Below are 25,141 nucleotides of genomic sequence, written 5' to 3'. Positions count from 1 at the left end.
CTCTCTCTCTCTCTCTCTCTCTCTCTCTCTCTCTCTCTCTCTCTCTCGCACTCTGTCTCCATCCTTGTCAATCATACACTCGTTTACAAACATTCGATCTATCACGCGTCCCGATTCGCGCTCTTCAAACATACTCCCATACACACCTGATTACGCGCACCATCTTCGCGACTGGCGCGTAATTCGATCTCACATTGGTAAGCTACTATTTTTAAATTCTCTACGTGTGCTTTGCATATTGATAATTGATAATTGTGATTGATAATTGTGATGGTCGAATTTGGTACACCACGGGACTATGAAATACAATCACTCCCTCTGTGTCTATTGAGGTCTGAATCAAATGATAGGCTTGATGTTTCCACACAAATTTTTCATTTTAATTATATACACGAATAACCTTTACACATGTATATACTTAACATCAAACGTATCATTTGACTTGTGGCGACGATCAGCTGGCGCCACATCGTCTTCTTTGTGTTTAGATTTTGTAAGTGGTATGTCTGCACGGATGAACCGAGATGCGTGCTGCGTGACTGCGATGAGTGACTATTTAGGTTATAGGTTCGAATGTCGTGTGAACGTTTCTTCGGTTGGTTCGAATGTTACTAAGGGTGAATGCATTTGTTTAAACAGAGTGAAAGAGATGCGTGAATTGAAGTGAGAAAGGTTTTCGTGGCTATGCTTGGGAGAACGAATGCCTAGTTCGTAAGTTAGTTCTGTAGAGGATTTCGGCAAGGGCAGACCGCGGGATACGCGCCTGCCGAAATAAAGTTCCCATCTTGTGTTATTACTGAGTCGCAATTAATCCGCCACCTTACCCCACAGACTTATACCTCCAATAGTCATAGGGGGTACGAATACTTATGGGACTGGCTATATATGTAGGATTTAGGATGATCGAGGGTGGCGAATAAATTAGACACGTGAGAAACTTGTAAATATAATATAATTAATAATATAAAATTGAAAAGGTATAAAAGAAAGCTGACGAAACACGCCCATACGTATGCACACGTACGACAGTTCTGACTGATTCTGACCAGTTCTGACTACTTACTAAAAGTCAGTAAACTCAGTTATTTATTAAAATGATCAGTTTATACAGAAACAAAACTATTTCACTAATACTTTCTCTATACTAAAAGTCCCAAGCTCTCGCACGCCACTTGCCTCGAATAAACGAAAAACGCGTCACGATACCTTCCGAAGGCGCCTGAAAAACATCGAACACATCGGCCACTCAACCGATGCGTTCGCCGATCGAAACATAACCTTCCTTCATATATTTACATTTAAGAAACAATTTATTAACGATTCCTTAAAGAATTTTCCCACAATTTTCTTTCCCACATAGTATTTGAAAATCAGAATTGACGATTACCAACATGCGAAGTATGTGTAGAGAATTTTAAAATAGTAATTTACTAGACATTTTTGACATTAGGTACCTCAGTGGTGTCCCACATAGTTTAAATATATGGTCAGTCCCATAAGTATAATATTTGTTGGAAACTCAGGACCGACGATTATCGATATACGAAGCACGAGTAGAGAATTTTAAAATAGTAGCTTGCTAGACATTTTTGACATTAGGTACCTCAGTGATGTCCCGCATAGTGTTTAAAAATCAGAATCATCAATGATCAATACGGGAAGCACGCGTAACGAACTTTCTTTGAAAAATTACTGGTCAGCTAAGCCATACCTGAACTATTTCTGATACAATATACTAGTAATAAAATTCAACCTTATCAGTATGTTGTAGATTTTATGCATTTACAATACAAATATATCCATTTATAATATAATATAATATAATATAATATAATATAATAAACACATGCTATACACAACCAAAAGGTATGTGCACATATGCAAAACGAAATGACAATATTATATTAATCGTAGAATATATTCAACATACGCTATGTACACATATTTCTTATATGTTTTACATGTAATTGTAAGTCATAAATACATAAAATCTGCAATTTACTTATCAGAGTTGATAAATGAAGGTTCTCCAATCCGCAATATTTTCTGGGTACTGGATGCCGTTTGAACCGATGCTTTGACCATGTTCCCGATGTATACTCGAGCCCAGAAAGTTTCCTACGATTTTTGTGAACAGACCAGAGGACGAATGGCGAAAGTTTGCACGTTGGAGCTGAGTCGTGACGTTATTACGCAAACTTCGGTAACATGTTGGTACCGTTAGGGAGGGAAAGTGGTTAATTAACGCTCGCAAATTGGATGGGAGGATCCGCGGGAAGCGTCTTACGCGAAACACTGTTAACGCGTTATCAGTCGTCCGAAGGGGATCGAGATTGTAATTGATTTGCAAATCTCAAGTAATAGGGGTGTCTGCCCTCGAAGCGAATCGATGCGAATCGTATCTTCGCAGTTATCGCGCCGCGGTATGTTCTTTTAACAATAGGGCCCAGACGGAGTCTTGCAATTAAGGGAATTACGTCTCGTCGATCTCCTCTGATGGTAAATTAATTAATGGTAAATGAAACGGGGATTTTACGGCGCGAATTCATTTTTAGAATAATTAAAGTTTTGTTTGCGGAAATTTTAAATATACAATTGTTTTCTTTTCTTTTTTTCGCAGGTTTCTTCAAGGAGCTCCTGGCAGCCAGCAAGAGGGGCTTTCACGAAATGTTTAAGAAAACCTATGGGCTTCTATATGAACAGAACGCATACGTGTTCACGGATCTGTTTAAGGAACTAGAGAATTACTATGGCAAGGGGACGGTGAGTTATCTTCGATTTATTTCTTCCATTGATGCCGAGGGAAGATAAGAATAATTCACTTCTCTTGTTCAATAACTGTCGCGGGACTCTGACTTTGCGACACTTACACTAGTATACAAAATAAAAAAATAAAAATGTACATTCAATGCCACAATTTTGTTCTCATGTATTTGGGCCTACTAAACTCGAAAATTGCAAGAAAAATTTTTTCTATGGATAGGTGTTTTTTATATGAATTTTGGAATATTTTTTCGATTTTTTTCTGACATACCTTCACATTTTAGGTTATATATCGAGTTGAAAACGTCCGATTGAGTCGCGTAAGACGCCAGTTTAAAGGTAATCGAATTTGCAACAATTGCTTTTCACATTATTTTCCAATCGGTTCAATAGTTTAAGTATTACGAGCCAATATATATGAGAAACTTTGATTTTTTCGGCTAAAATAGAACACGAATATTTCTTCCATTGCCACGGAAGAATAGAAACTGTAAAATTATGTCCAATTTCTTATTGTTTACGTGTAGATCGCACTTTTATGAAAAAAACAAGCATTTATTAAAGAAAATCTATGGATAAATACCGGAGTTAGGAACAATTGAGTAAAGGTACAAAAATTCCATGTTTACTCTGTTTTTGTATTTTTTTCCTATCTATATGTAGGAAACATTTATTTAATTAATTTCGATTAGAAATAATTTCGCCCTTTGCTTTGTCTTTTGTTATTCATTGGGTTCGTTTCTCTGATAAGGAACGAAATGTAGTCTCCCAACATTCTTTCATCCCAATATCCTTGATTGCGCTGCTCAATAGTTCAGGGCTTTTGGCTCGGCAGAGTATGAATTATAAGGAAGTTGTTGAAGATTTGCTAATAAATTATGCAAAAATGGGTATGGAATATATATTGCTATTCTATTTTGGGATGAAAGAATGTTGGGAGATTACATTTGGTTCCTCATCAAAAAAACGAACCCAACGAATAACAGAAGACAAAGTAAAGGCCGAAATTACTTCTAACCGAAATTAATTAAATAAATATTTCCTATATAAATACGGAAAAAATAAAAAAACAGAGTAAAATTGGGAATTTTGTACCTTTACTCAATTGTTCCTAACTCCGGTATCTATTCATAGATTTTCTTCAACAAAAGCTTGTTTTCTTCGTAAAAGTGCGATCTACACGTAAACAATAAGAAATTGGACATAATTTTACAGTTTCTATTCTTCCATGGCGATGGAAGAAATATTCGTGTTCTATTTTAGCCGAAAAAATCAAAGTTTCTCATATATATTGGCTCGTATCACTTAAACTATTGAACCGATTGGAAAATAATGCGAAAAGCAATTGTTGCAAATTCGATTACCTTTAAACTGGCGTCTTACGCGACTCAATCGGACGTTTTCAACTCGATATATGGCCTAAAATGTGAAGGTATGTCAGAAAAAAATCGAAAAAATATTCCAAAATTCATATAAAAAACACCTATCCATAGAAAAATTTTTTCTTGCAATTTTCGAGTTTAGTAGGCCCAAATACATGAGAACAAAATTGTGGCATGGAATGTACATTTTGGCTGTAAACTAGTGTTATCAAAGATTCACGATATCTTGAAGAATATTCATTTTGGGGTAGGTGTTCATTTAGGTTTGCCTTTAGTACTTTTATACTCAGAATTCCTCCCTCTATCGACCCATGCCAAACGAAACTAACAATCCAATATAAAATAAAGAGTATACCCTTCTTAACTTCCTTCTATTGCCACCTAAGAAACCGTCCAATTTAATTTACTTTTAAATCTATTCAATATTTTGATGTCACGTTCACCTATCAATTGCTAAGTACTTTTATACGCAGAAGTACAGAGATTGACCTTCGTAGGCAGGAAGAAGCGAGCCTAGGATATTTTGTGGCCCTTTATCAGAAAACCCCGCGATCGTTGGTTGTCAAAAGCATTGATTAAACTCGCGTTCGCGCGTGACCTCCCCCTCTCGTCCCCGTCCCTATCACGAAGTCTCGTTGCTTGCGGTTAAACTCGGCTGGACGAGGGTCTGTCGTTCCGAAAGTTCGGCCTGGACAGGATAAAAGGGAAAGCCTGGGGACATGGCACGTAGGATAAATTCTCCAGCCTTTGAAAATCAAATCCCCGGTGCCCCTATCGATTTTATCACGCAATTTGATTCGCCGCGACTCTCTGACGATGCTCGATCGTCTTGCGGTAGGCTCCGGGTACAATCAAAGCCATTACAATATCAAGGGCTGATCTATCTAGAGACTAGAAAAAGGACACAGGAGGTTCAGTGCACTGTAAAACGTTTTTCCACCGAAGGATAGGTAAACTGGATATCAAAATGTTGGATAGATTCTTAAAGTAAATTAAATTTCGAAGGCAATTATGTTAGGTTGATATTCTCGAGTGTCTCTTCCAACAAAGGAGAATGGAGAATGGATGACCATTTTATACGAATTAGTGTTTAATACAATTAACACTTTCGCTGCGGACGAAAATAAGTAGCCGTTCGCTGAGAGCTGCAATTATGATATTTTTTTTAATTAAACATTTCTTACAAATGTTCTAATATGATTATTTTGAGAAACATATATTTATGGTAATTTATTTTATATACATACCGGAAAGTTCTATCCGTTTTTAGGATAACACAAAATAATAAATTTCTCATACCTTGAATAAATTTTATTGAATAATATAATTTTTATCATTATTTATGAATCTTGCCAGGACGATTGCAACTTGTATATCGTTTTTAATGAATATGCGCGTACTTGTTAAAAACTTGTAACCGGAATGGACAGAACTTTCCGGTAGACCTAATATTGTAATATGATTGCCGAACAAAAAAAATGAAAACTGAAAAATAATACAAAAAGTGTTAATCATGCTTGTATTTGTAGCCTGCGTGTTACAAATATCATCTCAGTCCACACACAAAAATCTGTTACTCGTACATTGTACATGTACTATGTACATTGAAATATTGGAGAAGAATTTGTTGCCGTTTATTCATTCGAAGAACCACGTTACTTGGACGTATCAATAAGATAATGCCCCAATACACAAAAGTCGAGCAACACTAAGATGGTTTCAAACACTTAATAGAAATTTATTAAAGTGGCCAGCATGCTTCCCGGATCAAAATCCGATGGAAAATGTATGGGGTATGATGGTACGGCGTATTTATGCACACAACGAACAATTTTCGAGCATTTCGCAGTTAAAAGAAGGTGTACTAAAATCCTGGAATGAAATTAACGATGAAATTTGGAAAAACTAGTTGGGAGTATGCCAAGTCGCATTTTTGAGTTAATCGAGAAGAAAGGAGGTCCTACTTATTATTAAATCATTCCTTTTTATTCATTGAAATTATAATTTAATCGTTACATTATAATTTAATATTGTTATTATTAGACTGCGGATCTTTATGCATTTATAGAAAATTTGAATGTGCAACAAACTACAAAATGGAAAAAATATGCAAGAATATAAACAAGATTGAAAATAAAGTTCATATTATAATATTATAATATTTTCAGAATAAAATAAATTCCTATTTAGGTTCAATTTTTGTAGACACTTTCGTGAAGATTTTATTTTACATAAAGATCCGCAGTCTAGTTATTAGGTTATAATTCCATTGGTGCTATAGTTGTGCACCCATGAAATATCTACAGTATTATTGTTAGTTGTCTTAAATAAATGTTATGTTCGCCGTTTTATCATTGCTATAATATATTTTTAGTCTCTATCACATGATACTATTAAAAATTAGAAATTATTAATTAAATCTACAAAACGCACGAAAATTGTAGCGGTGCTATAGTTATGCACCGTAGTGTATGTAAACTGATTTCGAGTATGAGATATTTCCGAAAATGTCGGTTTTCAGACATCAATTTCATGGACGAAAGTGGTTTGAAGGAAGCAGAGCTTTTAAGGTTTCGACTGTGATAACATTGGATGCGTTCTTGAGCAAGTGGAACTTGGAAGACTTCATTTTGATTAACTTCAAAGGTGATCTTAGGGAAGTGGTGCTTTTAGAAGACTTCCTTGGCATTAACTTTGCCGGTGTTTTACGAGAAAAAAAGGCTTCGTTTTTGTTCAGAGTTGTACTCTTGCGGAGATTCTCAGAGTCTGCGTTTCCTCTTCCTCCTCTTCGCGATTCCTCCTTTGTTAAGGAAAGTTCCACGCTACGTTTTCGGATACTTGACAAGTTTCGCATTTAGGATATTGAGGGGAAATCTCATTCGTTTCTTTGATAGATTTAGTTGAACTTCTGCGTCGACTATTTAACGTCTTCATTGTCTACTTTAATAAACTACTCGCCAAACAAAAGACAGGAATTGTACAGGTTTTAGGAAAATCAGAAACACATACATGGATTAGTTTAGTTAGTTTATTACAAAACTTCTGCGTCGATTATTTAACGTCTTCATTGTCTACTTTAATAAACTACTCGCCAAACAAAAGACAGGAATAGTACAGGATTTAGGAAAATCAGAAACACATACATGGGTTAGTTTAGTTAATTTATTACAAAAATAAGAGTGTTTAAATCCTGTGGACTTTTTGTCACTAAACAGAGACATACAAACACACAGGTCAATTCAATGTATTGCCATCAATTTGCAAACCTCCCTCAGGGTGTTTCGTGGGTGTAAAATAGATAGATTTTGAATGAGGTGACACTATCTAGTACTTTTAATGGGAACTGTATTATTTTCTAAAGCCTTTCGTCCTCGAGAGCGCTGACCATAGGTTCAACATTACTTTTAAATTGTTGTTTAAAGTTGTAGAAAAATTACAAATACACAAAATTAATATAATTAATTTTCCAAAAAGGTATTAAGATAAAACTTTGAAATGCAAAGAATTTTTCTTTGGATCGATTCTGAAACACCTTGCATGTATTAAATTTCTATTATTATCGCGATTAAAATGAAATTTGAATTCGAGACTCCCGTGGCAACCTGTAGCAGGATCCTGGAACAGAGACACAGGATCCAATGGGCCATTATTGTTCGCCATACGTGCTACGCCTGCCGAAACAAGAATAGCTCAATCGCTGCGTGACGACCGTGAAAACAAAAACGGGAAAAGAAGCGAAAAAAGAGCGACGGAAAGGCGGTGGGGGCACCGAGACGAGACATTTCGAGGGTCGATTGTCATTCAAATCGCCTCGAATTATTCACCGGCGCCACTTCGACCTGTTCAGGTTGGTCACCGTGCAACCAGTGGTGCACATCCGTTTTCGTCAAACCAAGTAAAATATCGTGGGCCTTAGGAACACACTTACTTCAAACATTAGACAATTAAGATTCATTTTTGATCGACAATTCATTTTTGATCAAAGTAAGAGGTTATCAAATTTATTTTCACAGTTATAAGTACTCCAAAGTGCGCCAAACTTATTTAAAAAAATATACATAATCAAAGGGATGACAAATTTATTTTAACAAATGTAGATTTGTACATATTAGGATTTGTCTTTTACAAGTTTTTTAAGCAAAATATTTACTTTATTTAAGACTCATGTTCCTAAATTAACGAGTAATTATTTTAACAAATGTAGGTATGTACTTATTAAGATTTGATTTCTACAAGTTTTTTAATCAAAATTATTTTCACAGTTATAAGTACTCCTAGATGCACCAAACTTTTAAAAAAAATATACGCATTGAAAGGGATGACAAACTTATTTTAACAAATGTAGGTATGTACATATTAGGATTTGTCTTCTACAAGTTTTTTAATCAAATTTATTTTCACAGTTATAAGTACTCCAAGGTGCACTAAACTTATTTTAAAAAATATACATATTCAAAGGGATGACAAACTTATTTTACCAAATGTAGATTTGTATATATTAGGATTTGTCTTCTACAAATTTTTTAAGCAAAATATGTACTTTATTTAAGACTCATGTTCCTAAATTAACGAGTAATCACACCTAACGCATATCATGAAGAAATTCTATAAATGAAGACTTAATGATGAAACTATTAAAGACTACATAACCCAACACTTTTCGAAGTATTTAGTTTTCTAACTTCATTCAATTCACGAGTCCTATCCACATATATTCTTTCATCTTCACAATTAATATGTCTAGCTGTTATACTGACATATAAAAGGTAATGTAACTTCCTAACGCTGTTTTGAAAACTATAAGAGATAGAAGAAATATTTTCAAACGTATATTAAGAAAGATCTCGAAAAATGTGAATTATATGACGAATCATCGAGTATGTTGATCGCGGTTCGCACATTGAAATGTAACACGTAGAACGAAATATTTTTGTTGTCAAAGGTGGTAAGCTTTGTATGCCTATTTAAGTGATGAAGCTAACAAGAGAACTTTTCTATCAACTCTCAAAAGGGTGGTTCGGCAGGTGATTTGAAACAACTTTTTCCTTAGCGAAAATGTTGTTTGTAGCGAAAGGGAAAAAGTTGTTTCAAATCACCTCCCGAACCACCCCTTTCAAGGTGTTACAACATTTTTGGGACACCCTGTATATTCTTTCATCTTCACAATTAATATTTCCAGTTTCTCGCTGAAAAGTCTTGACACCCCCACAATCTATGTCCAGTATCTTCCAGAAAGCTTCCAACAGATGAGTCTTCTGAAGCACATACACGGTCTGCCTAAAAAGAAACCGAACTTTTGCTATAAAAAGAAAAAAGTACAAGTAAAGTTTTTACACACACGTTTATTCGCTCAAAATAATCTCCCTCTGCGTCAATATAGCGTGTAGACCGCGTAAATAACATTTCGAAGGACCTTTGCAGCTCCTGTTTTGGTAGCCCGTTTAGTACGGCGGTTACAGCGGCCTGAATCTCCGAAATATTACTATAATGTGTCCCTTTCATTGTAATTTTCAATTTTGGGAAAAGAAAATAATCGCAGAGAGACAGATCGGGCGAGTAAGGTGGATGATCGAAGGTAACAATGCCTTTTTTAGCCAAAAATTGACGCTCAATTGCGGCTTTGTGTGCAGGTGCATTGTCGTGCAGCAACATCCAACTTTATCTTCAATGGACTCTCGATCGTTTTTAAATCGAGTCAACCACTCGTAAACTCGTGTACGGCTTAGGCATTCATCTCTATACACTTGTTTTAATAACGTAAGCGTTTCGGTAAAAGTCTTTTTCAATTTAACGCAGAACTTAATATTAGCGCTCCATTGCGGTATTCCAACAAGCATCACAAACTTCCGTTATATTTCAAGTCACACAACGGAATGTGGAGGATCGATTCAAATGATACTGTGCACGGTCAACAATTAACGTTCAACCTATCGTCTTTTATTATCTATAACTAGATGGTGCGATTATAAAAAATTTTAGAGCAAAAGTTCGGTTTCTTTTTAGACAGACCGTGTATTTCTGGAAAGTGAAAGTGTAACTCTGCCACAATCTATAAATTTCCCTTATTTAAAACTCGGTTCGTTCATTTTGCCAACTCGTATCGCATCGGAAGGAATAAAATTGGAGAAGATACACGTATGGGCGATATTGGCCTGCGGGCCATGGGGGCATGTGCATCACTGGCACGAAGGGTAGCGCAACGAAAATGGCACCGCATGAATATATTACCTGCGCGGCCTGTAACGAATTTATATCGACGATATATTGCGTCTACGCGTCATGCGATCGTAGGAGTCGAATTTATCGAGATGATTCGTTTCCTCTTCTCTATTTCTATCCCCGTTTCGTCCAGTTGCGTAATAACTCGTCAAATTGCGGGATTATTCCTTCGATCGGCTCGAATATTGGGCAGGAAAAGGTGAAGGGAAACCATGAATGGGAAATACGGATGATCGGGAGCTTCCAGGATCGCGTTCGGTCCTTCTTTGTTTACCCGTTTCGTTTGATTAGCCTCGAGACTCCGTCGAGACGGTTTCCATTCCTGTCTTGAAAGTTTGATCGGTTTGCTAAGGAGCTAAATTCTGAGGTCCTTTCGAGACCTTCGATGAACACTTGGATTTAATCGAACGTCTGGCAGAATATATAGGGAATTCTCTATCTTTACTTAAGGGGTTAGTCGGAGTCAGGAAGAGGAAAAACGACATTTCTTTGTGATTTTTTTTTTAATTATTAAATAATAATTTCCATAAGTAACAATTAAGTATATTATAAAGCATGTTTTAAAGAACTAAAAAACATTTTCTGTTTTAAGAAACGTTTAATTTATATCGTCATAACAGCCGATGACGTAGACGATGATTTAAAAACGTAGGTTTGCGGCGAGCAAGATTTCTCTACACTGATTTACCTGAAAACAAAAACAAAGGTAGATTTCGAAAATAGATTAGTCTAGCGGGTCCCTGAACCAAGGATTTTGGAAAAAATTAATTTAAAACAAGATGGCGTACATTTGAAGTTGATTTTCAATTTTTTCACTAAAATTAAGCGATTCAATACAGGATAAAAAAAAAGTATACAAGAAAATAAAAAATCCTTCGATCAGGGACCCGTTAGTTTAATATATTTTCTAAATCTACCTTTAGTTTTGTTTTCAGGTGCACCAGTTTGAGGAAATCTTGCTCACCACAAACCAAGTAGCCACCCACGCCATCGGCTGTTATGACGAAATGAATTAACCTTTTTTTTAAACAAAAATTCTTTTATAGTTCTTTAAGACATACTTTGTAATATATTTACATTTCATTCAGAAAAATTATTATTTAATAACTTAAAAAAAACACACAAGAAACACTGTCCGTTTCCATTTTCCTGACTGCGACTAACCCCTTAACCCTTTGCGCTCGAGTGGCGTCTCTAGGGCGACATATGTAATTTAAAAGTGACTTTTTCAACGTACAATTTTCATTTTACTTATATCAGAATACAGCTACTTATAAATTGTAATAATTATTCATTGAGTCACGAATATTCGTAGATGTTTCTTTTCTAAGTAGAGTTTTTTGGTTTTACAGAAATTTATTATAAAAATGGACTGGATTTAATTCTATAGAACAATGCCTCGAGCACAAAGGGTTAATTGTTATCCGATAATTTGTGAATTAGACATTAGAAATTCGAGCCTAGAAAGGGCCCTCTTCTTACATGCTGATCTTGCTAATAGAGGACTGAGTAGTAAAAATGTGACAGGTGTAGAAATTAATTATGTGCCTTTACATTTGATCACTTATGACTAGACTGCGGATTATGCAAAATAAAATCTTGGCAAACGTACCTACAAAAATTGATCCAAAATAGGAATTTATTTTACTCTGCAAATATTATAATATGAACTTTTCTCTCAATATTTTCTATATTCTTGCATACTGTGCGCATTTTGTAGTTTCTTGCACATTCAAATTTCCTATAAATGCATAAAAATCCGCAGTCTACTTATGACTCTAGCTTAAATAGAAATATTTATTCTCCATTTTGTTACGTGTGCTCTTTTAAAATGTCTGCCTGAGGAAAGATCAAACGTTGCACAGTTGTTCTTCACAAACAACTGGTCAGTTTAGAAAGACACAGAATTAATTTCTACACCTAATATATTATGAACAGATTATAATTTTTCCCAAATTTTTTCTTATTTCAGGTTGACCTCGACGACGTAATGGACAACTTTTTCAACATCCTCTACCAGAAGATGTTCACGGTGCTCAACAGCCAATACGACTTCAATGCAAAGTATTTGGAGTGCGTCGGGGACCATATGAAAGAGATGAGACCTTTTGGTGACGTTCCTCAGAAGCTGGGGGTGCAGATTAAGAGATCCTTCGTCGCAACCAGGGCCTTCAGCCAAGCCTTGACTGTCGCTGCGGACGTCCTGAAGAGTATGCAATCGGTGAGTCATTTACTCAACGAAATTAAAAAGAGCTTGTATTATACACAATACCTTTTAAAATTAAAACAACTACCATATCAAAGCGAGACAATATATTTGTACGTTAAATTGAAAGTAAAATCGACTTATACATCGACATATACATAAAGATTGCTTTGGTTTGTGTGCATTCGATTGGAGCAAAAAAGAAATTTATTTATAATTCTTCCCTCAAGAAGTTAACGAAATTAATTTGGTTACTACATCTTCTCCACTACTTCATTTACAGCGAAATTATTTAACGTGTATAATTTGTCCATTTGAATCAAATAATTTATTGTCAAAATAGTTTTTTGATAGATTCATCGTTTCATGATATATTTAATGTTTAATATATTTAATTATATGGTTCAATTGGCTGAGGAAACGAAAACGTTTCTTTAATCCAATATTTCTCAAAGATCGACAATCTTTCGACACCCTGAAACAATTTTTTTAATATACAGAGTGTTTCTTTTTCATTAAAATGGTTAAATATATCACGAAAGAATGAATCTATCAAAAAACTGTTTTTACAATAAATTATTTGATTAAAATGGACAAATTATACACATCAAATAATTTTCCCGTAAATGAAGTGGAGAAGTAGTGGAGAAGATGTAGTAAACAAATTAATTTTGTTAACTTCTTGAGGGACGAATTTTAAATAAATTACTTTTTTTGCTCCAAACGAATGCACACAAACCAAAGCAATCTTTATGTATATGTCGATGTATAAGTTGATTCTAACGTACAAATATACTGTCTCGCTTTGATATGGTAGTTGTTTTAATTTTATAAGGTATTCGGTATAATACAAGCTCTTTTATTGTATTAGGGAGACCAGAAAGTAACGTCGTTTCTTTTACATTAAATTCTAACAAATAAATTCATAACAAGTTTTTATTTTTAATCAATTATGTTCGCACTCTTTACTAACAACCTTTGGCTGTCTAGTGTGTAAATTTTCAAACTCAGATCGATAAAAATCAATTGGTACACAATGACCTGATAAATGATAAACAAGTATTGACATCTGCAGAAACGACATTACTTTCTGGCCCCCCTAATAATTTAAACGAAACACCCTGTGTATTAAATCTGTTCCCATACAAAGAATATTAACCCTTTGCACTCGAGGCCTTTTTTCTGGTATCCACCAGCAATTCGAGATGCTTTCTTAGCATTCTATTGCCATGAATTCTAAGCTATCTAGATTTCAGAATAAGGTCACCTTTACCTCACCGACAATCATTTTATTGACACATCGAGCTCCAAAGAAATTAAACCTAAAGAAACTTTAGGTATTGTAGATTTGCTGCGTGAAACCTAATGGTGACTGAGAGTCACCTCTCGATTGCAAAGGGTTAATATTTACAAATTTTCTATTCAATTTAAATTAAGTTACACATTAACTCCACATATTCTTTAAACTTATTTAAATATTAGGGGGCCAGAAAGTAATGTCGTTTCTGCAGATGTCAATACTTGTTTATCATTTATCAGGTCATTGTGTACCAATTGATTTTTATCGGTCTGAGTTTGAAAATTTGCACACTAGATAGGAAAAGGTTGTTGGTAAAGAGTGCGAACATAATTGATTAAAAATAAAAACTTGTTATGAATTTATTTGTTAGAATTTAATGTAAAAGAAACGACATTACTTTCTGGTTTCCCTAATACAATAAAACAAAAGAACCTCACAAATATTGGGATGTATGGAAAGTTCATGCGTATTTTGAAGAAAAATTCAAAGGCATATTTGAATATTGATGCATATTTATTGAATTATATATGTACCATTTTGTTCCACAACCTTTGCACCTTTTAACACGTTGATCGCCGTGTCACCCACATATGGGTGACAGTGGTTTTCACTGAAGAACAAACAAAATTAATTTTGAATGTTCAGTAACAAAGAAAATAAATTTGAATGAAGCCCTTAAACTTCAACGAAGTTATAAAAATAGGTACCACAATAAATGTTTGATTATGTAGCTTCTAATAGTCTAGAAACAAAACTTAGTCGCAGTAGAAATTTTCAAGAGTATCAATCTGGCAGTCAACGTGTTAAGGAGTGTATACATGTTCTTTGTTTTCAACCATTCCGACATATTCATACCTGTACCGCCTACTAAAAATCGGCATGGACTTTCCAGACAGCCCAATACTTTCATCACAAGCCCACCGTCCGTAGGTACAGCCTCAGTAAAGATCTCACTTGCACCTGTTGGTATGTTTCCTCTCCCCAAAGTTGGTTTCTAATTCGCTAGGACTCCCAATCTGTGCCCAATTCGCTACAACGCAACCTACGCTCATGGCTCCAATGGAGCTCGAAGAGTGGAAGTAGAGTAGACGGCAGTACAATTCATAAATCGTTTTGTTTTGGCAGCTGAAACCGTCCGTGGACTGTGCAGCTGCACTTACCAGGATGACAGTCTGTCCTTCCTGCAGCGGGATAACTGGCAACGTGCTGGCGTGCGCCGACATGTGTACCAACGTGATAAAGGGTTGCTTGGCCCAGCATGCGGCTCTGGACGCTGAATGGAATCACTTCGTCGGTGAGTAATTTTCTGTCCATTGTTCTCCTTGTAATTACGGTCTGGAGCGACACGGTATGATCGCTAGCGTCGATACACGCTCTTCGTTTTATTTATTGCGTGAGAAAAACCCCGTTAGGTTTAAAAATGGACCCCATAGAATTGATAGAAGAGTTCCTTGAAACTCAGTATTCCTTAAAGCCTGGATAATTCGATCAAAACCTTCGACAGGTAATTTTGCTTGACGGAGATGGATAGAGCTTTGAATTCTGAGGGAAAAATTGTTAATGTACATGTATCCTAAACCTAGTATTTTCCAAGATACGGCGAGTCGTCGATAAGTGTCGCGAAGTCGATGCAGCACGACACTTATCGATCAGAAGTAGGGAATATTTAATTAAAAGATTTTCGAGTATCTAAAACCTTCTTTATTCTAGAGTGCCTAGATAAGTTCCAAAAATCGTATCCCATATCTCTAAAAGGCAGCAATAAAGTCCTCCAGTCCGCTTCAACAATATTTATATGGTATATTGGACACACTGTACCGAGTAAAAATGCTTTAGTAAACATAGGTCGAAAAGTCAATCGTTTCTGAGATACACAATGTCAAAAATGTTTAGTAAGCTACTATTTTTAAATTCTCTACGTGTGCTTTGCATATTGATAATTGATAATTGTGATTGATAATTATGATGGTCGAATTTGGTACACCACGGGACTATGAAATACAATCACTCCCTCTGTGTCTATGGAGGTCTGAATCAAATGATAGGCTTGATGTTTCCACACAATTTAATTATATACACGAATAACCTTTACACATGTATATACTTAATATCAAACGTATCATTTGACTTATAACTTACTATCATTTGACAATAGTCATAGAGGGTACGAATACTTATGGGATTGGCTATATATGTAGGATTTGGGATAATCGAGGGTGGCGAATAAATTAGACACGTGGGAAACTTGTAAATATAATATAATTAATAATATAAAATTGTACCCCAAAAATCGTACCCCATATCTCCAAAAGGCAGCAATAAAGTCCTCCAGTCCCCTTTATAGACGCCACAAGCCCTCCGCACCATTATCTCTTCCCCTGAAGCTAAATCCTCTATTCCCTTTGCGCTGACCATTAATTTCTCAACAATTGTCTTTCAATTGCAGAGGCTGTAGACAAGGTGGCGGATAGACTGTTGGGTCCCTTCAACATCGAGATGCTGGTGCGACCCATCAACCTGAAGATATCTGAGGCGATAATGAACTTCCAGGAGAACAGCCACGATGTGTCCCAGAGGGTGTTCACCGGTTGTGGTAGGCCTGTCCTGGGTAGACGTAGACGCAGGGACAATAGGGAGCTGAAGCTCGAGTCGTTGAACTTTGATCAGGAGACGCCGACGGAGGACCGTGCCTCGACTGCTGCGATTCTAGACAACCTCGTGAAAGAGATACGACAGAGGGTCAGGGATTCCCGTCAGTTTTGGATCTATCTGCCCTATAAGCTCTGCAACGACGGCCTGGTGGTGCCACCCAGTAACACGAAGGAGTGTTGGAACGGCACTCATGTGGACAAGTGAGTATAAGGTTCCTTTGTTAGTAGCTGAACTTAATGATTGTTCACGGTTAATGCAAATTGTTGCTTGTTTGCAGGTACATATACCCTGTATCACCTAGTGGGGAGACTCAGATACTGAATCCTGAGGTACGGAGCACGGGGCCAAGGCCAACTATCGTGAAGGATCAGATTTATGCGCTGACGACCATCACGAACAGACTGAAATCCGCGTTTAATGGACAGGACGTTGATTGGATAGACACAGGTACGTTAGTTGAGAAGAACGTATAGTATAGAGCAGAGTATTGCTTCAGTGCGTAGCGAGCAGGTGAACTGTTGACGCCACTAGTCGTAGAGACTAAATTTATCACGAAGCGTTTAAATAATTCTTTTTAAAAAGACTGAACCTTCGTTTTAAAAATTAGGAGAGGGCCTTATTTACACTTAGTAAAACCTCTTTCAAAAATAAGTAGTTGAAGAAAATACTGTAAACACAGAACCATTTGTTCTCCAGTGAAATCTACTTGATTAACATTTTGTGATTAGTCTAGACTGCGGATCTTTATGGAAAATAAAATCTTCGCGAATGTGCCTACAAGAATTGAACCTAAATAGGAATTTCTTTTATTCTGCAAATATTATAACATTAACTTTACTTTCAATCTTTTTTATATTCTTGCATATTGTTTGAATTTTATAGGTTCTTGTACATTCAAATTTCTTATAAATGCATAAAGATCCGCAGTCTAGTGATTACATACAATGGGTTATCATATTAGGGGGACCAGAAAGTAATGTCGTTTCTGCAGATGTCAATACTTGTTTATCATTTATCAGGACATTGTGTACCAATTGATTTTTATCGGTCTGAGTTTGAAAATTTGCACACTAGATAGCACAAGGTTGTTGGTAAAGAGTGCAAACATAATTGATTAAAAGTAAAAACTTGTTATAAATTTATATGTTAGAATTTAATGTAAAAGAAACGACATTACTTTCCGGTCCCCCTAATAATCATTTACTTTAACTTAATGAAATCAATATAACCCCCGGGTGTTAGTTTTGCTAGGGTTAAGATTCTATGCAGAAAGTTTACATAGAAATGTATTTTCCGACTGAACGCTCCCGATTAAAGTAAACACTGATCCAGCGAACGCGCCCCGCACGGTATTTAGTTAAAACGTATAGTATAGACAATAGGATAGTGGCCCCAATCGTGTAATCAGTAACAATGTATACTTGGTTCGTGCACGGGGATAGCTAATCGAAACCGGATAATGAGTTGATTAAATGGAAACGCCAGTTTGCAGAACAAACTCAATGCATCTTTCACGTCTACCGTAATTGCGAGCATTTATCGCATGAGCAATTAACGATCAGCCGTTTCCGATCCTCCGACAAAAGCTAATTTGTTTTGTACGAATACTTCATGTTTCTGTCTGGTAGAAGTGGATGTACAGCTCCCATCTGGCGCTGTTTACGCGAAATTCCGTCGCCGGTTGCGTTTTGTAGAAAATAAAAGAACGGTCTAGGTAGACATCTGCCGCAGACGTTCCACCATTATCATTCGCCTCGGTGTATTCCAATTTCAAAGGAGAGCTATTTATGACGCTAATAATGTAACGTGGCAACGTGACACGGATACTAAATTATCAGACTGATGTAGCGAGATCTTTATCTTATCTCGCGGAGGAAATGTCGCAAGAGTATTCCTAGTTCTGTTTGAGTTCTCTTGAGCAACGTCTTGAATGGATATGGTCTCATTTTGCAAGAAAGAGAAAAGGGGAAAAATATGGATATAAAATTATATAAATAGGAATTGGAGGAAAGACATACATGACATAAAATTTATATACAATGGCGAAAATAGAATTTGAGATTGCATACTGGTCACATTTAGGTGGAACCTGCTATGTTTAGAAGAAACTAGGAGTATCACTAAGAGATAGGATAGATAACGTAAGAATGGGGAGAATTCCTGTTTGTTCTTGGCAACAATGTAGCACAACCTTCCAAATCCTTCCTACTTTAAACATCCATCCAATGATATATTATACTTAATCAGTGTAAAAATGAAGCTACCTAATAATAAATATTACTACCAAGTTTTCCCTGTACCGAACCTGATAAGCTTTATTTTTAAGAGCCCGACTATCAGACATTTCAGCCACGTTTTGAGGCCATTGTCCCACGTTCAACTACTTTAGCATTGTCTTTCATCGTCTTAATCGAATCAACGTGTTCTGAATTGCAGAGGAGACGGACTGGACCGGTTCAGGAAGTGGATCTGGCGGTAGTACGGACGAGGAGAGTCCGCTAACCGACGATGAGGATGGTTTCAAGGAAGGTTCAGGCTACGAGCCAAAGTCCTCGCCGACGGAGACGCCGAAGCAGTCACGGCCAGATGTTAACCGGGAGGTTGTACCTCCACGGGTCGACAACGTCCCGAACACTGTCAGCAACAACAACAACAACAACAAGAGCAACGGGACGTCCACCGTGGACAGCGGCGCGAGCAGACAGAAGATGTCCCTGTCGCAAGCTCTGACGACGTACCTAGTTCCCATCGTGGTTATGTGGTTCGGTGGCTGCCTCACCGAGTGGCTGTGATCATGTGGTTTCTCAGAACAACTTGCTACGATGTAAATAATTCCTTCCGACCGTTCGCGTCCTCGACGTGGTCGCATGGAGGATTCCCCGTTGGCGACCAGTTGAGAAGACATTGATCACGGTTCGACGACGCGTGTTTCTCCCAAAGGGTAACCGGATACGCGTTCCTGAAGACGTTCCACGGAGAACGCTCTGTTGGCCAGAGCCATTCGTCGGCCACAGGCCAACGAGAATCGACCTTAACCGCCCAGGGACTGTACAGTCTGTCCTGGGGTGGCGAGAAGACTGGGACTCTCATCGCTAGCCAATCGGGGAACCGATTTTCGAGAACGTTTCACGACTGACGAGCGTGCCTTCAGGACGAGTGGCATGGTCGGCTAGGATTGTTAGGATTCGAGACGTTCCCAGCTTCCCTGGGTCACTGCTTACCACGTCAGAATTGGATGCAATTTGCCAGAGTATGTCGAATATTGAGTGGCTTAATTTGGTAGTCTTGGAGTTGTATAGGTAATTTAAGTTGAGGACCACCATAAGTTTATACAAGTAGACTGCTTCAGTAATATACTGCGTAGCTCCAAGATGTGTTTCTTTGGTAATTTATATCTCCAATATTATCGAGTTGTGCTCAATATTTTACATACAATCACAGGGACCTGTAACCTACTATCGTGTGTATTTAGGTTAAACTTGGAAGGAGATTTCATTGTACACATTTTATTCTACCTATCAAAAGCAGATTTATTTCTTGATCATCGATACATCCATGAATATTTGTTACTGTAATTATTTGGAATTGAGATTTGTGCCAGGTTCTTTCTCTCTAAATTGTGCCATAACCCTAATAAGACCAAGAGTCTTTATTTAGACTACGCTATGATCTTAAAGAAGTTAAGAATCATCACGAATGAACATCATGGCACAAATTCTATAACATTTCTTTCCATAAATGCTGGGTTATTTACAAAAGTATGAGTATGGTTATGAATAATCCAACTTCTTGGAAATTAAATTCGTCAATGGACTTCAAAGTAAAACTGGACAAGAGTTCAATTATTCTCAACCATACTAATATTTTACAAGAGTTTTTCCTATGATGATGACATTATACTCGATTGCTTAGCAGTCAAAGCTATCCTCAAGAACATTTTTTTCAACATTGAATGAAATCGATCAATTCTATTGTAACTAACGCGTGTGTAGGGTATCCATTGCTCGAGTTCTCTTTAGGTGTTGGGAAATGACTAGGGTATTTGCAGTGGCGTAGGTGAAGCGAGTACTAGACGAGGGTCTCGAGGGCATCGAATATACGTAAAGACAGAACAGAGTATACAAGAGGCACAAGGACTGATTATCGAGCGTCGTATTTCCTTTCCAGCTGCTTCCCTAAACACTGAACGTTTGAAAGATTTATGGCTAGAAGGGAAAAGGTTCGATCGACCAGTCGCGACTCGTAACTCACAAGTTGCGACTGGTCAAAAGAGCGGAGAAGAAAGAATTTAGTAGGACGTAGTAGGGATCCCGATTACACGGGATAACGAGTAAAATTACGTTTATTTTTTACTTGTACAAAAAACTTAACGATATTCCTTATTTTTATTCGTAGAACCGTCTTGTCGATCGGTGGCGTTTAGCACATCGACTGCCACGACAATCGTTCACGACAGGGGTGGACAGAATTTTTATTTAAATATAAATTTAAAGATGAAACGATTTTAAATAAAAATTCAACTTTGGATTGCAAAACGACATTATATCTCATATTGATGGAATGAAAGCTCAATTCAGTCAAATAAAATTCTGTCTACCTCTGGCTCACGAATGATATTTAAATTGTAACCCTTTGCGCTTCGAGATCTTTTTTTAATACGAGCGACTTCAAGGAAATTTTACGGTGCCTTCTGGAAATTAAAATCGTTCGTTTCCTCGTGGAAATTTGTAAACGCTTGTAAGGTAAATTTTATTTATTGATTATGTTTATTTGGTTTGCATTGACATAAATGAAACTTGACCTGAGTTGTGGTACGTAATACTACCACGTAGCGGTGCCAGTAGAGTGCAAAGGGTTAGGGTCGTAAGGAGCCACGTTAATCGTACACGAATGATGTCTCGGTTTTTAATTCATAGGAATTCTAATTGATATGAAATTATGGAAAATCTTGGGATGCACATCGGGGGAAATTTGTATAAAATCGTTTGGGCTGTCAACGTGTTAAGGAAGTTTGTGAAAGATTGATCGTACAGTGAGATGTAAATAAGAGGAGTGGACGTGCGATAGAAGATATATGAAATTTATTAACCAATGTATGAATAATTACATCCTTGCTTTAACGTGTGTAGACACCGTCTCATAATTATCTTTTCATTCGCACAGCAGTAGAAGTTTAACTTTAGTATTTTCCTAAATTATCACCTGCCTGTGTTGCACTAAACGTTTGTTACATTCATCCAGAAACACAAGACGTATACCTTCATCGTTCGCCACTCTACTGCGTCGTTCCAGTGACAGTGTGTCAAAGCGCGGCGCCGGAACGTGGTCGAAAATGGGCTCCTGTGATAAAATATTAAAAAAAAAAAAACACTAAAAAAAGGAAAAAATCGTGAAAAAAGAATAGGCGCCTTCACACCCGGGGCGACGTCGAGCCTAAACGCGGGCGAAACAGAGACATTCTACAAATCTAGTGAAATATTCAAATAAATATTGCGAATAATTAATTATTTGTAATTATATTATTATATATATATTATTATTATTATAAAGTGAAATTAATATAAAAATTGTACGTTGCGTTCGAGATATGCTGCCGTAGACGTAAAAGGGGGATCAGAGATGGGCAAAATTCGTACTTAGATCAAAAATTGGAATAACAAATAAAAAGTACGTAATTTTTTATTCGTAATTTATTGATTGAGAAATGGAATTTTAATTGTGAGAAGCCTGTTTTTCATTTAATGGACTTACATGTATAGATTGTTCATAAGCGTCATTGTCATTTATTATTCGAGTAAAATTTTGACCATCTCTGTGCGAAACTCGTTGTCTTTGGTGAATCTTTGTTGAACGAGAACAGCACTTTTAATGGGTTGAACGCTCTGATGACGTCAGATGTGCTTGCAGGATTGGCGGTCAATAGATTCCACTCTGAAGGTAAAAGACGTCCGTCAAGGCGTTCAACCAGTTAAGGGGTCTTCTCGCTTCAGCGCTTCAAGAAATGGGTCATATTTGCACATTTTTTTTTTAGAAATACTATATGTGTACGTCAGACCTTCCACAAATTTGGCACTTAATTTTGTTAATAACTTAATAAGATTTTGGCATCTTTATAACTAGAAAAATCGATGTACAGTGACAGTGGGCGGATCTAAACTTATCGGGGCCTGAATTATGTACTTTGAGAGGGGCCCAAATGTTATTATTATGAAAATATATTTATCCTCCTACTATTCTCTATACGAGACACTCGGACATTTGGACACTCAACGATAACTTTACAAGTGTTAACTTTTGTATTGAATTAGAAAAATATTAAGAAGACTATCTACACAAAGAACGTCAATTTTCGGGAACAAAAATCACTGCTATTCTTCGACGTTTCTGAAGGTAAAATGTCTCTTACTTTTATCTTTACAATTTTAGTTAGGTTCGGTATTATCCTTTCTACTAGCACCACCAAAGGAGGAAACGATAAATCAGCTGCTGACCTGCACAGGTGATGATGCGCAAGGAATATGCGCTGTCGACTGGTACATGAATATAATATGCATACTTGCTCAACCAAAATAAGTATTGAAAAATTCAATTAGTCCTATTTTTTGGCGCCTCTGAAGCGAAAAGACCCCTGAAAGAGTAACACGTGAGGAATATGGCGATAGGGAACAGGGTTTTATAAACTGCGAAAGCATTTAAACGCGTCAGAAAGAAACACTGTGTCTTAACAACCTCGTGAAATCGACGGAATTTATTGCTGAACGCTATAACGCGAGTTTTCGTTAATGTTGATCGTCCTTTGGGCCACAAGAGTTGACGAAATTGTAACGTTGTTACACAATTGATTCTTGACTCTGTCGGTACGACTGTTGGCAATGATCAATAGCTGTAAACAGAGATGGGCATCTGGAGGAAAGTCTCAAATAAATGAAAGATTAACAACAGTTTGAGTTAGAAGAAAGACATACAGTGGGTGTAAAAAGTATTTGTACGCCGGTCAATTTTCAAAAAGAACTATGTAAAATTGTAATTTATTAACTTACTTTTTATAAACAATGACATTCTACATATTTGTCGGAAATCTTTAGAATAGAGTACCCAAAAAATAGGTACTTATGTAAATTGCGAAATTAACAGGAAAAAAACAATTATTCGATAGAAATATTGAAGCAATAAGTAATGGCACAACTGTTTAATTTTTAAAACTTCATTAAGAAAAAAAGAAATTTACATTAATTTATAACTATATAATACTTCCTTCGTGGGATTTCCTTTTGATGTTATAATCATTGCAACTCTTTTAAGCATTAAATTAACTAAATTATTAGTTATTCGAAGTGGGATCTTCTTCCATTCCTCTATTCGAGCAAAAAAGGTTCTTACTCTAAAAAAAGTTTTATTTAATTAACAAGAAAAAAACAATTAATCGATAGAAATGTTGAAGCAATAAGTATTCGGAAAACTGTTTAAAAGTACTTTATTGGAAATTTGATGTTTTCTAATTCGTACGGAGCAATAAACTAATGTGTTTACGTTACAAACTCTACTGTAAATGGTTCGTCATAAGAATCGTACAAATACTTTTGTACAAATTGCTTCTATACTTTTACCCACTTTTTGCATTTTTTTTTTGTTAATTTCACAAATTATATTAACTAATACATGTTACTTGGACTATGTCTATCTTAGAGATTTCTGAGAATACGTAAAATATCATTGATTATAAAAAAAAGTTAAGAAACTACAATTTCACACAAAAAGTTTTTTGTAAATTGATCGGTGTACGAATACATTCTACGCCCACTGTATAACTATTTTTATTGAGCCAATTTCTATCTAATCATTATTTATTATTTATTATTCCTGACTATGAAACATTAAAGAGCATAAATGCCCATCTGTGAAAATGATTTTGAGACAAGATCGTTTGATAGATTATATAATATTTCTTTTTTATAATTAATAATAGACTAGTTCCCTGTAAGTAATCAATCGAATCGACTTGTGGCGCGTTATTTTTCGTTTACTCCTCGTAACGAGTGGATTTAAAAAGAGCAGGTGAAATATAAACGATAGAAGAAGTGCGCAGAAGTTTGAAGAAAAGGATTAACAAAGTGCCCCAGCGCGAAGAAGACTAGGAATAAAAGTTTATATACACATATATGTAAAATTACGCAGAAGTTACTAACATTAACATTAACTGCGAGAGTGTTGTGTGTTTAATTGAAAGTTGATCATTTTTTTTCATTTACATTTACATTTTACAATCCTCTAAGCCCGATCCACTTACAACTGTAGCAAGAATCTATTATGTCCTTCTGAGAACAAATGGAGAATTCAATTTAACCCGCTATCGCATTGAAATCATTTCATCTTTTTAAAAACAAATTATTTCTGGCTATTTATAGTATTCATTGATTAAGTGATACAAAAGTTAGACAATAAGAAATGGTTAGCTTGTTTCAAACTAGACACCGCGTATATTGTGATAAGATATCGTTTGCTTAAAGTCCATCTGCCAGAGAACTAGCAAAGAGAATACAGTAACACATACAATAGAGGATATAACTTTGTTCAGGTCCGTGCAACAGAGACAGGTACTTACCAGGCATACCAGCCTTC

At 36.2% G+C, this 25,141-nt stretch overlaps 1 protein-coding gene across 3 annotated transcripts in view; it reads left to right on the top strand.

Annotated features, from left to right (window-relative positions):
- The window catches only part of LOC128873847 (glypican-6), a 249,098-nt gene extending 224,228 nt beyond the window's left edge, over positions 1-24,870 (top strand). For all 3 annotated transcript variants that reach the window (XM_054117768.1, XM_054117769.1, XM_054117771.1), the window contains exons 3-8: positions 2,621-2,763; positions 12,337-12,585; positions 14,996-15,164; positions 16,317-16,722; positions 16,800-16,969; positions 18,959-24,870. In XM_054117768.1, coding sequence (XP_053973743.1) covers positions 2,621-2,763; positions 12,337-12,585; positions 14,996-15,164; positions 16,317-16,722; positions 16,800-16,969; positions 18,959-19,314 — 1,493 coding nt within the window. In that variant the 3' untranslated portion in view covers positions 19,315-24,870. The remainder of the gene's footprint in view (positions 1-2,620; positions 2,764-12,336; positions 12,586-14,995; positions 15,165-16,316; positions 16,723-16,799; positions 16,970-18,958) is intronic.
- The last annotated feature ends 271 nt before the right edge of the window (positions 24,871-25,141 follow it).

Source organism: Hylaeus volcanicus, chromosome 3, assembly GCF_026283585.1.
Source record: "Hylaeus volcanicus isolate JK05 chromosome 3, UHH_iyHylVolc1.0_haploid, whole genome shotgun sequence".
NCBI classification, from domain to species: domain Eukaryota; kingdom Metazoa; phylum Arthropoda; class Insecta; order Hymenoptera; family Colletidae; genus Hylaeus; species Hylaeus volcanicus.
Note: the sequence above shows the minus strand (reverse complement) of the source record. Positions and strands in the feature narration are given on the sequence as shown.